This window comes from Pseudophryne corroboree, chromosome 11, assembly GCF_028390025.1.
Source record: "Pseudophryne corroboree isolate aPseCor3 chromosome 11, aPseCor3.hap2, whole genome shotgun sequence".
In the NCBI taxonomy this organism is placed as follows: Eukaryota; Metazoa; Chordata; class Amphibia; order Anura; family Myobatrachidae; genus Pseudophryne; species Pseudophryne corroboree.
Genome location: NC_086454.1, coordinates 363762162 through 363778111, shown reverse-complemented (window position 1 = coordinate 363778111; position 15950 = coordinate 363762162). Strand labels below are relative to the sequence as shown.

Genomic DNA, 15950 nt, shown 5'->3' with positions numbered 1-15950 from the left:
TCCCAGCCGTCGCCGTGGCCACCAGGTCCGATAGACCGACCCCAAATAACTCCTCCCCTTTATACGGCAATACTTCCATATGCCGTTTGGAATCCGCATCACCTGACCACTGTCGTGTCCATAAACTTCTTCTGGCAGAAATGGACAGCGCACTTACTCTTGATGCCAGGGTGCAAATATCCCTCTGTGCATCTCGCATATATAGTAATGCATCCTTTAAATGCTCTATAGTCAATAATATACTGTCCCTATCCAGGGTATCAATATTTTCAGTCAGGGAATCCGACCAAGCCACTCCAGCGCTGCACATCCAGGCTGAGGCGATTGCTGGTCGTAGTATAACACCAGTATGTGTGTATATACCCTTTAGGATATTTTCCAGCTTTCTATCAGCTGGTTCCTTGAGGGCGGCCGTATCAGGAGACGGCAACGCCACTTGTTTTGATAAGCGTGTGAGCGCCTTATCTACCCTAGGGGGTGTTTCCCAACGCGCCCTAACCTCTGGCGGGAAAGGGTATAATGCCAATAATTTATTAGAAATCAGCAGTTTTTTATCGGGGGAAACCCACGCTTTGTCACACACCTCATTTAATTCATCTGATTCAGGAAAAACTATGGGTAGTTTTTTCACACCCCACATAATACCCCTTTTTGTGGTACTTGTAGTATCAGAAATGTTCAAAGCCTCCTTCATTGCCGTGATCATGTAACGTGTGGCCCTACTGGACATTACGTTTGTCTCGTCACCGTCGACGCTGGAGTCAGTATCCGTGTCTGGGTCTGTGTCGACCATCTGAGGTAACGGGCGCTTTAGAGCCCCTGACGGTGTTTGAGACGCCTGGACAGGCACTAACTGATTTGCCGGCTGTCTCATGTCGTCAACAGTTTTTTGCAAAGTGCTGACACTGTCACGTAATTCCTTCCATACGACCATCCAGTCAGGTGTCGACTCCCTAGGGGGTGACATCACTATTACAGGCAATTGCTCCGCCTCCACATCATTTTCCTCCTCATACATGTCGACACAATCGTACCGACACACAGCACACACACAGGGAATGCTCTGATAGAGGACAGGACCCCACGAGCCCTTTGGGGAGACAGAGGGAGAGTTTGCCAGCACACACCAGAGCGCTATATATATACAGGGATAACCTTATATAAGTGTTTCTCCCTTCTATAGCTGCTGTATTTGTATTATCTGCCAATTAGTGCCCCCCCTCTCTTGTTTTACCCTGATTCTGTAGCAGGACTGCAGGGGAGAGTCAGGGAGCCGTCCTTCCAGCGGAGCTGTGAGGGAAAATGGCGCTTGTGTGCTGAGGAGATAGGCTCCGCCCCCTTTTCGGCTGCCTTTTCTCCCGCTTTTTTTAGGAAAACTGGCAGGGGATAAATGCATCCATATAGCCCAGGAGCTATATGTGATGCATTTCTTTAGCCATATAAGGTTTAAAACGTGTTTTATTGCGTCTCAGGGCGCTCCCCCCCAGCGCCCTGCACCCTCAGTGACCGGAGTGTGAAGTGTGCTGAGAGCAATGGCGCACAGCTGCAGTGCTGTGCGCTACCTTATTGAAGACAGGAACGTCTTCTGCCGCCGATTTTTCCGGACCTCTTCGCTCTTCTGGCTCTGTAAGGGGGCCGGCGGCGCGGCTCCGGGACCCATCCAAGCTGAGTCTGTGATCGTCCCTCTGGAGCTAATGTCCAGTAGCCAAGAAGCCCAATCCACTCTGCACGCAGGTGAGTTCGCTTCTTCTCCCCTTAGTCCCACGATGCAGTGAGCCTGTTGCCAGCAGGTCTCACTGAAAATAACAAACCTAAACTAAACTTTTACTCTAAGCAGCTCAGGAGAGCTACCTAGCCTGCACCCATCTCGGCCGGGCACAAAAATCTAACTGAGGCTTGGAGGAGGGTCATAGGGGGAGGAGCCAGTGCACACCGGGTAGTCCTAAAGCTTTTTACTTTTGTGCCCAGTCTCCTGCGGAGCCGCTATTCCCCATGGTCCTTTCGGAGTCCCCAGCATCCACTAGGACGTTAGAGAAACAGGCACTAGGCCTGAGCAGCGTAGGGCGTTAGGTCCCCATTTCCCCCCCCACAGTTAGGCAGACATAGGCAAGGGGCATCCAGGGCAAGGAGGCCAACGTTATGGTGTGTACAGTAAGTCGGCGATACGCCGCAGGTTGCTGAAGTCGGCGCTAGGCCGCAGGTTGCTGAAGTCGGCGATATGCCGCAGGTTGCTGAAGTCGGCGCTAGGCCGCAGGTTGCTGATGTCGGCGATACGCCGCAGGTTGCTGAAGTCGGCGCTAGGCTGCAGGTTGCTGAAGTCGGCGCTAGGCCGCAGGTTGCTGAAGTCGGCGCTAGGCCGCAGGTTGCTGAAGTCGGTGCTAGGCCGCAGGTTGCTGAAGTCGGCGCTAGGCCGCAGGTTGCTGAAGTCAGCGTTACGCCGCAGGTTGCTGAAGTCAGCGTTACGCCGCAGACTGCTGAAGTCGGCGTTACGCCGCAGGTTGAAAAGTCGGCGGTAGGCCGCAGGTTTCTTAAGGCGGGCGCTAGGCCGCAGGTTTCTTAAGGCGGGCGCTAGGCCGCGGTTCGCATAAGTTGGCGCTACGCCGCATGTGTGATGAGTTCTCAGTTTTCCCCACAGCCAGGCCCCCATGGAAGGTAGGCTGTCGGAAGTACGCGTTGGTGAGTACCACAAGGTTGAAACAGTATTACGGTGTCGTGCTATAACCTCTGTATAAGTGTCTCTCCGTCATAAAGCGTAAGCAGCGCCACGTCCCGTGGGCTGTGTTGTGTGTTCTCTTACAGGAGCAAAGGAGAAGGGCCAGTCGTCTGGCGGAAGCCGAGTATATAGCTGGTGAGCATAAAGGTGTTTCGTGTGTGTTCGTGGTGTATGTTGCCCCCTCCCCCACCTCCCCTTTGGGCGTTTTCGTTCAGGGTCGCCCCTATGGGGGCACCCAGTCTGAGGCCACAAGTGCCAATGATGACCCTTCACGGAGCCCAGTGTAGGCCACCCCTGCGTAGTGTGTGTGTGTGTCCCCCCCCCCCCCCATTCTTTTCAGCCGACCCAGAAAGTTCTTCTCCGTGTCTGGACGTGTGCCAGTATCGTCTGAGCTACCTCGACGGACTGAAGGTGGAGGACGGGAGGCGTGAGGTACGTAGGCCTGGTAAGTGAGCGCGCTGAATTCTGTTCCCCAGGGCCCCACCCCCGTGCCTCTTACACAAACTTAGAACACGTCTAGCTTAAAATCTTGGAACAAACTCTGTGGGGGCTAAACACTGCTATCACCCCTAGGGGTGGGACAGCAGCACAGAGTATATCAGGAGATGAGTGATGTGTCAGTGAGGACAGGGCTGCATGTGACAGGGGCAGTGACATGATGTGAGGAGAGGAATGGAGGCAGCAGGAAGCCACAGACTGAGAGTTATATAGTGGGAGGAGCAGGGTCCCCAGCAGCACAGAGTATATCAGGAGATGAGTGATAGTGAGGACAGGGCTGCATGTGACAGGGGCAGTGACATGATGTGAGGAGGGGAATGAAGGCAGCAGGAAGCCACAGACTGAGAGTTATATAGTGGGAGGAGCAGGGTCCCCAGCAGCACAGAGCATATCAGGAGATGAGTGATGTGTCAGTGAGGACAGGGCTGCATGTGACAGGGGCAGTGACATGATGTGAGGAGGGGAATGGAGGCAGCAGGAAGCCACAGACTGAGAGTTATATAGTGGGAGGAGCAGGGTCCCCAGCAGCACAGAGTATATCAGGAGATGAGTGATGTGTCAGTGAGGACAGGGCTGCATGTGACAGGGGCAGTGACATGATGTGAGGAGGGGAATGGAGGCAGCAGGAAGCCACAGACTGAGAGTTATATAGTGGGAGGAGCAGGGTATCCAGCAGCACAGAGTATATCAGGAGATGAGTGATGTGTCAGTGAGGACAGGGCTGCATGTGACAGGGGCAGTGACATGATGTGAGGAGGGGAATGGATGCAGCAGGAAGCCACAGACTGAGAGTTATATAGTGGGAGGAGCAGGGTGACCTAGCAGCAGAGAGTATATCAGGAGATGAGTGATGTGTCAGTGAGGACAGGGCTGCATGTGACAGGGGCAGTGACATGATGTGAGGAGGGGAAAAGAGGCAGCAGGAAGCCACAGACTGAGAGTTATATAGTGGGAGGAGCAGGGTCCCCAGCAGCACAGAGTATATCAGGAGATGAGTGATGTGTCAGTGAGGACAGGGCTGCATGTGACAGGGGCAGTGACATGATGTGAGGAGGGTAAAAGAGGCAGCAGAAAGCCACAGACTGAGAGTTATATAGTGGGAGGAGCAGGGTCCCCAGCAGCACAGAGTATATCATGAGATGAGTGATGTGTCAGTAAGGACAGGGCTGCATGTGACAAGGGCAGTGACATGATGTGAGGAGGGGAATGGAGGCAGCAGGAAGTCACAGACTGTGAGTTATATAGTGGGAGGAGCAGGGTCCCCAGCAGCACAGAGTATATCAGGAGATGAGTGATGTGTCAGTGAGGACAGGGCTGCATGTGACAGGGGCAGTGACATGATGTGAGGAGGGGAAAAGAGGCAGCAGGAAGCCACAGACTGAGAGTTATATAGTGGGAGGAGCAGGGTCCCCAGCAGCACAGAGTATATCAGGAGATGAGTGATGTGTCAGTGAGGACAGGGCTGCATGTGACAGGGGCAGTGACATGATGTGAGGAGGGGAAAAGAGGCAGCAGGAAGCCACAGACTGAGAGTTATATAGTGGGAGGAGCAGGGTCCCCAGCAGCACAGAGTATATCATGAGATGAGTGATGTGTCAGTAAGGACAGGGCTGCATGTGACAGGGGCAGTGACATGATGTGAGGAGGGGAATGGAGGCAGCAGGAAGTCACAGACTGTGAGTTATATAGTGGGAGGAGCAGGGTCCCCACTCCCAGCAGCACAGAGTATATCAGGAGATAAGTGATGTGTCAGTGAGGACAGGGCTGCATGTGACAGGGGCAGTGACATGATGTGAGGAGGAGAATGGAGGCAGCAGGAAGCCACAGACTGAGAGTTATATAGTGGGAGGAGCAGGGTCCGCAGCAGCACAGAGTATATCAGGAGATGAGTGATGTGTCAGTAAGGACAGGGCTGCATGTGGCAGGGGCAGTGATATGATGTGAGGAGGGGAATGGAGGCAGCAGGAAGCCACAGACTGAGAGTTATATAGTGGGAGGAGCAGGGTCCCCAGCAGCACAGAGTATATCAGGAGATGAGTGATGTGTCAGTGAGGACAGGGCTACATGTGACAGGGGCAGTGACATGAGGAGAGGAGGGGAATGGAGGCAGCAGGAAGCCACAGACTGAGAATTATATAGTGGGAGGAGCAGGGTCTCCAGCAGCACAGAGTATATCAGGAGATGAGTGATGTGTCAGTGAGGACAGGGCTGCATGTGACAGGGACAGTGACATGATGTGAGGAGGGGAATGGAGGCAGCAGGAAGCCACAGACTGAGAATTATATAGTGGGAGGAGCAGGGTCTCCAGCAGCACAGAGTATATCAGGAGATGAGTGATGTGTCAGTGAGGACAGGGCTGCATGTGATAGGGGCAGTGACATGATGTGAGGAGGGGAATGGAGGCAGCAGGAAGTCACAGACTGAGAATTATATAGTGGGAGGAGCAGCGTCTCCCAGCAGCACAAAGTATATCAGGAGATGACTGATGTGTCAGTGAGGACAGAGTGCATGTGACAGGGGCAGTGACATGATGTGAGGAGGGGAATGGAGGCAGCAGGAAGCCACAGACTGAGAGTTATATAGTGGGAGGAGCAGGGTCCCCAGCAGCACAGAGTATATCAGGAGATGAGTGATGTGTCAGTGAGGACAGGGCTGCATGTGACAGGGGCAGTGACATGATGTGAGGAGGGGAATGGAGGCAGCAGGAAGCCACAGACTGAGAGTTATATAGTGGGAGGAGCAGGGTCCCCAGCAGCACAGAGTATATCAGGAGATGAGTGATGTATCAGTGAGGACAGGGCTGCATGTGACAGGGGCAGTGACATGATGTGAGGAGGGGAATGGAGGCAGCAGGAAGCCACAGACTGAGAGTCATACAGTGGGAGGAGCAGGGTCCCCAGCAGCACAGAGTATATCAGGAGATGAGTGATGTGTCAGTGAGGACAGGGCTGCATGTGACAGGGGCAGTGACATGATGTGAGGAGGGGAATGGAGGCAGCAGGAAGCCACAGACTGAGAGTTATATAGTGGGAGGAGCAGGGTCCCCAGCAGCACAGAGTATATCAGGAGATGAGTGATGTGTCAGTGAGGACAGGGCTGCATGTGACAGGGGCAGTGACATGATGTGAGGAGGGGAATGGAGACAGCAGGAAGCCACAGACTGAGAGTTATATAGTGGGAGGAGCAGGGTCCCCAGCAGCACAGAGTATATCAGGAGATGAGTGATGTGTCAGTGAGGACAGGGCTGCATGTGATAGGGGCAGTGACATGATGTGAGGAGGGGAATGGAGGCAGCAGGAAGCCACAGACTGAGAGTTATATAATGGAAGTAGCAGGGTCCCCCAGCAGCACATTGAGTTTTCATTTTATTGATGTGTATAACATTTTCCATACTTTATTATGTTATGTTATTTATACTGTGTGTTTAATATTTACATTAATTTTTGTCTACATACTTTCTTAAAATCCCGGGCAACGCCGGGTACTCCAGCTAGTGTGTGTGTGTGTGTTTGTGTGTGTATATTATATATATATATATATATATATATATATATATATATATATATATATATATATATACACACATACATATACATATACACGCCTAGCACTCACCTTAGTAAATTCATTCACCTTATCACATGACGCTACTAGGGGAAAAGTAGTACAATAATGACCCAATAAATTCTCATCCTAGAGCACCAAGGGTGTCAGGGACTTTTCTTACATTAAACCTAGTTATACTATAGTATAGTTTTTAATGTTTTTTCCTATTGTGAAGGGCAACAGAATATACTGATGCTATATAATTAACTGATAATATAATTATAATTTATTAATCTGTGTAAAAATCAGTCTGCAGGGCTTATTTGGTACAATAACAAATATTGGAAGGTAATATGATGTGTGCGGAAGTTTTTCCTTAGTATGTATTATCACCTGACTCTACCAGGGAAAAGGGAGTACAATAATGGACCCAAAAATTCTCACCCTAGAGCACCAAGGGTGTCAGGAACTTTTCTTACATTAAACCTGGTTATATTATAGGGACAGCAGGTAGCAGGCAGTGACACTGGGTCTACAGCAGCTGATGATGTCACAATGCTGCTGATGTCACAAAGCTTTGTGATGTCACTGGCTGCTGACTAAGAGGCTCACGAACCTCATTTCCATTAGTGTATCTTCACCTATTCCAGTGTGAAGCTGCATTTCTTTGCCCTTGGCAAAATTGTTTATATTGTTGCGACAATATGAGTCTAAAAAAGAGAAAGCGACCAAATAACAACGGGTCTGCTATAAAGGAGCTAGCGGCTCCTAGCAAGAGGAAGAAGGAGGAGGATGGATGTGAGGAGAAAGGCGATGTTTCCAAAACCGTAATATCAGGAGACATTCAGGTGCGCGAGGAGAACCAATCATCTGAGAAAGCATCAAAGACTCTTCAAAATAAGAGAAAAAGAGAGTCATCAGATGAGTCCCCAACTATGAGGAAGGTGAGAAAGACCAGCAGCGGCAAAACTGAGGACATGCCTAAGAAAGTGGCCACTAAAAGATCCTCAGACAGGACAGAGGACAGTGGACCGTGTAAGAAAAAGGAACATCATGACAGTCCAGGCGAGGGACCCAGCGTGCCCATCATACCCCAGGCATCTGGACGGAGGGGCATAAAGAGAACTCGTATAAGTGAGGAAACTGGCCACAAAAAGAAGAGATCAGCAGGTGAAAGTGGGATATCCGTAGCCAGTACCCCAGAGACATCAGCTGCGTCTCACCATCTAGCCAGTTTGACCTTCCACAGAATGCTTGGAGAGGGCGGCTTCGGGAAGGTGTTCCTAGCTTCCCATACCATCAGCAAACAGCGTCTGGCCGTGAAAGTCATAGAAAAGAGCAAAGTAGTGAACAGCATTAAGAAATACTCCATGTGTGTAGAGAAAGAGGTGATGAAAATAACTGGGGAGAGTGCACTCTTTCCGCACACATATGCTGCCTTCCACACACCAGGCCATGTATTCTTTGTAATGGAGTACCTGAGTGGTGGAGACCTCTTCCAATTATTACAGAGCAGAGGCCCATTTGATGTTCCTACCATCAGATTTTTTGCAGCAGAAATACTCTGTGGGCTGCAGTTCCTGCACACAAGAGGCATTGTCCACAGGGACATTAAGACAGAAAATATACTTCTGGATGCAGCTGGCCATGTGAAAATCGCAGATTTTGGCCTCTCTGTGATGAATGTCCATGGCGAGAAGAAAATCTCAGGACAAACTGGGACTCTGAATTACATGGCTCCAGAGGTTATCTGTAATTTCCCATATAACATTATGGTAGACCTCTTTTCATTCGGGGTAGTATTATTTGAAATGGCTACTGGAATATACCCCTTTCATGCTGGCAATGATTCCACCAAGATTGCACTGTCTATCATGCATGATGCTCCATGCTATCCGAGCAATCTCCATCCAGAGATTAGGGACCTCCTTGAAAGACTCTTATGCAAAGAACCAGAGGAGAGACTGAATCGCTGTAGTAACATCACATGTCATCCATTCTTCAAGTCCATAAACTGGGAGAACCTAGAGGCCGGCAGGATAACTCCCCCATTTACCATGTATCCTGCCCCAGGGACAATGGCTGAAGCTATACCAGTGGATGACCTGCTCTCACCTACAGAATCTGCAATATCTGCAGAGGATGAGAGCCTGTTCACAGGATTCTCCTTTACCAGTGACATGTGGACAACAATGAACTGCGTAAGACAAACTACCAGCCGCTGCATCCTCCTCTAGGCCGTAGCACCACCAGCTGCCTCCTCCTCTCGGCAGCAGCACCACCAGCTGCCTCCTCATCCCGCAGCAGCACCACCAGCTGCCTCCTCATCCCGGCAGCAGCACCACCAGCTGCCGCCTGCTCCCGGTAGAAGCACCACCTGCTGCCTCCTCATCCCGGCGGTAGCAATACCAGCTGCCTTTTGCTCCCGGTAGAAGCACCACCTGCTGCCTAAATGCATATAGGCCAGGTGAGGGACTTGCAGAATATTGGGGTCCCTTGACGTGGGCTGCAAGCTTAAATATTTTGATCAAAACATGATAAAACCCCCTCTACTTTATTTACTACATGCACGCAGATTTCTCAGTATATTATTGTTAGAGCTGACAGCAAATGTCTTTCTGTTTTATATAAATATTTGGCATTAATACTGCCATGCAGCTGGAACCATGTACAATATGGGGAACACCGAGTGCGGGCATATTTCTTTTCGATTTGAAAATATTTTGCCAATGTTTTGATCAAAATATGACAAAATCCCCAATGTTTTATTTGCTACATAAACAAAGGTTTTCAGTAGATTATTGTTAGAGCTGACAGCAAATGTTTTCCTACCTCCTCCTAATGCCAGTAACACCACACACAGCACAGCAGCCTGGCACACACATGCACACAGCGGCCTGACACACATATATATGCACAGCGACCTGGTACCCACACACACACAGCGGCTGACACACAAACAGCACAGCAGCCTGGCACACACATGCACACATATACACACAGCTGCCTGACATACACACATACAGTGGTTGACACACACACACACACACACACACACACACACACACACACGACAGGAGAAAGAAGGGGAGGATTAGGTCAGAGACAAGAAGGGAGGAGGAAGGGGGGGGGGATAGGCTGAACAGAGATAAGAGGAGAAGGAAGGGGGGGAAGGAATTAGGCTAGAGAGAGACACGAGGTGTGATTTGGCCAGAGAGAGATGGGAGGAGGAAGTGCAGGACAAGGCCAGAGAGAGACTGTAGGATGAAGAGGGGATTTGGCCGGAGAGGGACGGGAGTAGGAGGGGAGAGGCAGGGCCGGTGCAAGGTTTCTGGGCACCCTAGGCAAAATTTGTCCTGTCACCCATCCCGTCACCTGTGCCACGGTTTCAGCTGTATCCTAGCTCCTCTGTGCCGCTTCCCCCTTCCCGTCACCTGTGTCCTGGGTCTCCTGTCCCACTTAGCCCAATCCCATTACCTGTAACCCTTGTCCCAATCCCATCACCTGTATCCCAGCTCCTCTGTACCACCTCCCCCCATCCCGTCACCTGTGTCGAGGCTACTGTGCCACTTTCTCCCATTCTATTATCTGTATCCTGACTCCTCTGTGCCACTTCCCCCATCCCATCATCCATTTCCAAACTCTTCTGTATCACTTTCTCGCTTTCTCCCATTCCGCCACCTGTATCCTTGCTCCTTTGTGCTGCTTCCCCTATACCATCATCCGTTTCCTGTCTTGTTTGTGCCGTTTTCTCCCATCCTGTCACTTGTGTTCCATCTCCTCTGTGCCGCTTCCCCCCAACCTGTCACCTGCAACTCTGCACCTCTGTGTCACTCCCCTCTACCCTGTCACCTGTATCCCGGCTTCTCTGTGCCACCTCCTCCCATAGTGTCACCTGTGTCCTGGCTCCTATTTACAGCTTCCCCCCATTCTGTCATCTGTATCCCGGCTCCCCTGTGCCGCTTTCTCCCCATCCCGTCACCTGTATCCCGGCTCTTCTGTGCCACTTACCACCCATCCCATTATCTGTATCCCGGCTCCTCTATGCCGCTTACCACCCATCCCATCACCTATATCCTGGCTCCTCTGTGCTGCACCTGGGACTTGTTACTAAGGGGTCTATTCATTAAGAAAATGAAAACTGAATTGTTACTTATCACTATACATCGCATGGCTTCGATCCGATGTACAGCTGTAATAAGTAGCAATTCATGTATACTCACCCTTCCGTTGAAGCGCTGCGAAATCCGGGGGTCCAGCGGTGACGGCTTCTGCAGGCAGTCCCCTCTCCAATGCGCGGAGCCAGCCGGTGGGTCCCCATGCGCATGCGCCACCTGTTGACCTCCTGGCAGGCAGCAGTGGCTTCTTGGAGGTCGGGAGGCTGAGCCAGCATCGAGTGCGGACAGAGAGCAGGGAAGCACTGAGCTTCCATGCCGTCTCTGCACCACATTTCAGGTTACACCATCCTGAGATGGTGAACCTGAACTCCATGGAGAAGCAGAAAGCAGAGCTTTCCACTCCTTCATGAATCGCACTCACCATACAAAAGTATGGTGATGCGATTCAGGCACAGAGCGGGAATGCCGCTGGGGAAGTCGGGGACTGCTCCCCGGTAACCCACTGTGTGGATTGCACTAGGCAGAGAAAAGCCCTGTTTAATGCAAAACTGGGCTTTTTTCTGCTACTTGAATAGACCCCTTACAGCCCTATCTACAGTACATGTTAATCATCAATACATCCTCTTAATGAGTTCCCACAAAATATTAGTGCAGCCTCCCCTCCCCCCCTCCCACACACACATACACATAAATTTAAGTCACCCATAAATAACATCAATATACCAAAATAAAACATTAATGCATGACTCCATAATAGTACTACACCCCCACCCCACATGATATTGCTGCAATACCCGCCTCCCCAGATTATATTAATAGACCCCAGATTACATGCAAATGCCTCAATAAAAATAAATGAATGATATATATATATATATATATATATATATATATATATCACCATAAGATACTTACCTCTGCTTGAAGGAGGTCCTGTAGTCTCCTGTCAGTCATCATCATGGTCCCCCCATACTGTAGAACTGCAGAAGACTATAGTATAGCACTGCAGGCTCAAGACAGTCAGAATGAAGGATCGAAAAGGGGCGGAGCCTGAGGGAGGAGGCGGAGCCTCGGGAGGGGAAGGAGAACATTGGAGGCTGGTCCCGGGGGACTGTGCAGAGAAGGAAAGGGGGCGGACGGAGGGCACCGCTGCTGCTGGCTGCACCAGACATGTCAGGCTGTGACATGTCTGCAGACTCAGCAAGACAGCAGTTCGGAAGTGCGGGAGCGGCGGCCGCTGGTTATGCAAACCACAGCCGCCGCCAGTGATAAGTAAAATAAGGATGTTTCTTTAAGAGACACCCTTATGATGCCAGCAGCCTCAGAGCCGCCCGCTCAGGTGCCGGCGCCCTTAGGCAGCTGCCTAAAGCTGCCTAATGGTAGCGCCGGCTCTGGGGAGAGGGAATTAGGCAAGAGAGAGAGACACACACACGAGGGGGGGGGATTAAGCCAGAGAGAGACAGGAGAAGAGGACGGAGGGATTAGGCCAGAAAGAGATGGGAAAAGGGGGGATTTGACCAGAGAGATGGGAGGAGGGGTGGTTAGGCCAGAGAGAGATGGGAGGAAGGGTGGGCAGCAGCTGGGTACACATCTCACTTACAATCTGGGAACAAACTCTGTGGGTGTTAGATAACCCTAGTACCCCTAGGGATGGCACAGCGGCACAGAGTATTTCAGGAGACAACATAAATCACGAATGGGTAGACCAAGTTACAACAAACTGGGTACACATATGACTTTCACTAGGGAAAAACACAATGTGGGGGTCAAACACCGCTAGCACCCCTAGAGTGGGACAGCAGCACAGAGTATGTCAGCAGACAGCATAACTGTGGAAGGCCTGGAGCAATTTACACCAAACTTGGTACACATTTGACTTACAATCTCAAAAACACCCCCTACCACCCCTGGGGGTGGGACAACGGCACAGAGTATTTAAGGAGAGAGCATAACTCCCGAATGGCTAGACCAATTTACAACAAACTGGGTACACATATGACTTACACTCGGAAAACAAACAATGTGGGGGTCAGACACTCCTAGGGGTGGGACAGCAGCACAGAGTACGTCAGCAGACAGCATTACTGTAGAAGGCCTGCAGCAATTTACACCAAACTTGGTACATATTTGACTTACAATCTCAAAAACACCCCCTACCACCCCTGGGGGTGGGACAACGGCACAGAGTATTTAAGGAGAGAGCATAACTCCCGAATGGCTAGACCAATTTACAACAAACTGGGTACACATATGACTTACACTCGGAAAACAAACAATGTGGGGGTCAGACACTCCTAGGGGTGGGACAGCAGCACAGAGTACGTCAGCAGACACCATTACTGTAGAAGGCATGTAGAAATTTACACCAAACTTGATACACATCTGACTTACAATCTGGGAACAAACTCGGAGGGGTTAACAAGCCACTAGTACTCCTAGGGGTGGGCCAGCAGCACAGAGTATATCAGGACATCCATGATATGTCAGCGATTACAGGGCTGCATGGGACAGGGGCAGTGACATGATGTGAGGAGGGGAATGGAAGTAGCACGAACCCACACACTGAGAGTTATATAGTGGGAGGAGCAGGGTCCCCAGCAGCACAGAGTATATCAGGAGATGAGTGATGTGTCAGTGAGGACAGGGCTGCATGGGACAGGGGCAGTGACATGATGTGAGGAGGGGAATGGAAGTAGCACGAACCCACACACTGAGAGTTATATAGTGGAAGTAGCACGGTCCCCCAGCAGCACTTTATTGATGTGTATAACATTTTCCATACTTTATTATACTATGTTATTTATACTGTGTGTTCAATATTTACATTAATTTTTGTCAACAAACATTCTTAAAATCCCGGGCAACGCCGGGTACTCCAGCTAGTATATATAATAGGAATTTACTCACCTGTAATTCTATTTCTCGTAGTCCGTAGTGGATGCTGGGAACTCCGTAAGGACCATGGGGAATAGCGGGCTCCGCAGGAGACTGGGCACTCTAAAGAAAAGATTAGGTACTATCTGGTGTCCACTGGCTCCTCCCTCTATGCCCCTCCTCCAGACCTCAGTTAGGGAAACTGTGCACGGAAGAGCTGACATTACAAGGAAAGGATTTTTGGAATCCAGGGTAAGACTCATACCAACCACACCAATCACACCGTACAACTTGTGATAACCTTACCCAGTTAACAGTATGAACAACAACTGAGCCTCACTAAACAGATGGCTCATAACAATAACCCTTATTTTAGCAATAACTATATACACGTATTGCAGAGAGTCCGCACTTGGGACGGGCGCCCAGCATCCACTACGGACTACGAGAAATAGAATTACCGGTGAGTAAATTCTTATTTTCTCTGACGTCCTATTGGATGCTGGGAACTCCGTAAGGACCATGGGGATTATACCAAAGCCTCCAAATGGGCGGGAGAGTGCGGATGACTCTGCAGCACCGAATGGGCAAACACAAGGTCCTCCTCAGCCAGGGTATCAAACTTGTAGAATTTTGCAGACGTGTTTGAACCCGACCAAGTAGCAGCTCGGCAAAGCTGTAATGCCGAGACCCCTCGGGCAGCCGCCCAAGAAGAACCCACCTTCCTTGTGGAGTGGGCTTTTACTGATTTTGGATGCGGCAATCCTGCCGCAGAATGAGCCTGCTGAATCGTGTTACAGATCCAGCGCGCAATAGTTTGCTTTGAAGCAGGAGCACCCAGCTTGTTGGGTGCATGCAGGATAAACAGCGAGTCAGTTTTCCGGACTCCAGCCGTCCTGGCTACATAGATTTTCAAAGCCCTGACTACATCAAGTAACTTGGAGTCCTCCAAGTCCCGAGTAGCCGCAGGCACCACAATAGGTTGGTTCAAATGAAACGCTGATACCACCTTTGGGAGAAATTGGGGACGAGTCCTCAATTCTGCCCTTTCCATATGGAAGATCAGATATGGGCTTTTACATGACAAAACCGCCAATTCTGACACACGCCTAGCCGAAGCTAAGGCCAACAGCATGACCACCTTCCACGTGAGATACTTTAGCTCCACGGTCTTAAGTGGCTCAAACCAGTGTGATTTCAGGAAATCCAACACAACGTTAAGATCCCAAGGTGCCACTGGAGGCACAAATGGGGGCTGAATATGCAGCACTCCCTTAACAAACGTCTGAACCTCAGGCAGTGAAGCCAGTTCTTTTTGAAAGAAAATAGATAGGGCCGAAATCTGGACCTTTATGGACCCCAATTTCAGGCCCATAGTCACCCCTGACTGTAGGAAGTGCAGAAATCGACCCAGCTGGAATTTCTCTGTAGGGGCCTTCCTGGCCTCACACCAAGCAACATATTTCCGCCATATGCGGTGATAATGCTTTGCTATCACATCCTTCCTAGCTTTTATCAGCGTAGGAATCACTTCATCTGGAATGCCCTTTTCCGTTAGGATCCGGCGTACAACCGCCATGCCGTCAAACGCAGCCGCGGTAAGTCTTGGAACAGACAGGGCCCCTGCTGTAGCAGGTCCTGTATGAGAGGCAGAGGCCATGGGTCCTCTGAGATCATTTCTTGTAGTTCTGGGTACCAAGTTCTTCTTGGCCAATCCGGAACGATGAGTATTGTTCTTACTCCTCTCTTTCTTACTATCCTCAGTACCTTCGGTATGAGAGGAAGAGGAGGAAACACATTAACCGACTGGTACACCCACGGTGTCACTAGTGCGTCCACAGCTATCGCCTGAGGGTCCCTTGACCTGGCGCAATATTTTTTTAGCTTTTTGTTGAGGCGGGACGCCATAATGTCCACCTGTGGCAGTTCCCAACGATTTACAATCTGTGTGAAGACTTCCTGATGAAGTCCCCACTCTCCCGGGTGGAGGTCGTGCCTGCTGAGGAAGTCTGCTTCCCAGTTGTCCTCTCCCGGAATGAACACTGCTGACAGTGCTAGCACGTGATTCTCCGCCCATCGAAGAATCCTTGTTGCTTCTGCTATTGCCATCCTGCTTCTTGTGCCGCCCTGGCGGTTTACATGGGCGACCGCCGTGATGTTGTCTGACTGAATCAGTACTGGTTGGTTTCGAAGCAGGGGCT

The 15950-nt window shown here is 50.5% G+C and overlaps 1 protein-coding gene across 1 annotated transcript; it reads left to right on the top strand.

Moving 5' to 3' along the window:
- The first annotated feature begins 7403 nt into the window (after positions 1–7403).
- LOC134970282 (protein kinase C delta type-like) lies at positions 7404–9164 on the top strand. Its single transcript, XM_063946266.1, has one exon. The coding sequence runs from the start codon at positions 7462–7464 to the stop codon at positions 8992–8994; it is 1533 nt and encodes a 510-aa protein (XP_063802336.1). The 5' UTR covers positions 7404–7461; the 3' UTR covers positions 8995–9164.
- Positions 9165–15950: the final 6786 nt, after the last annotated feature.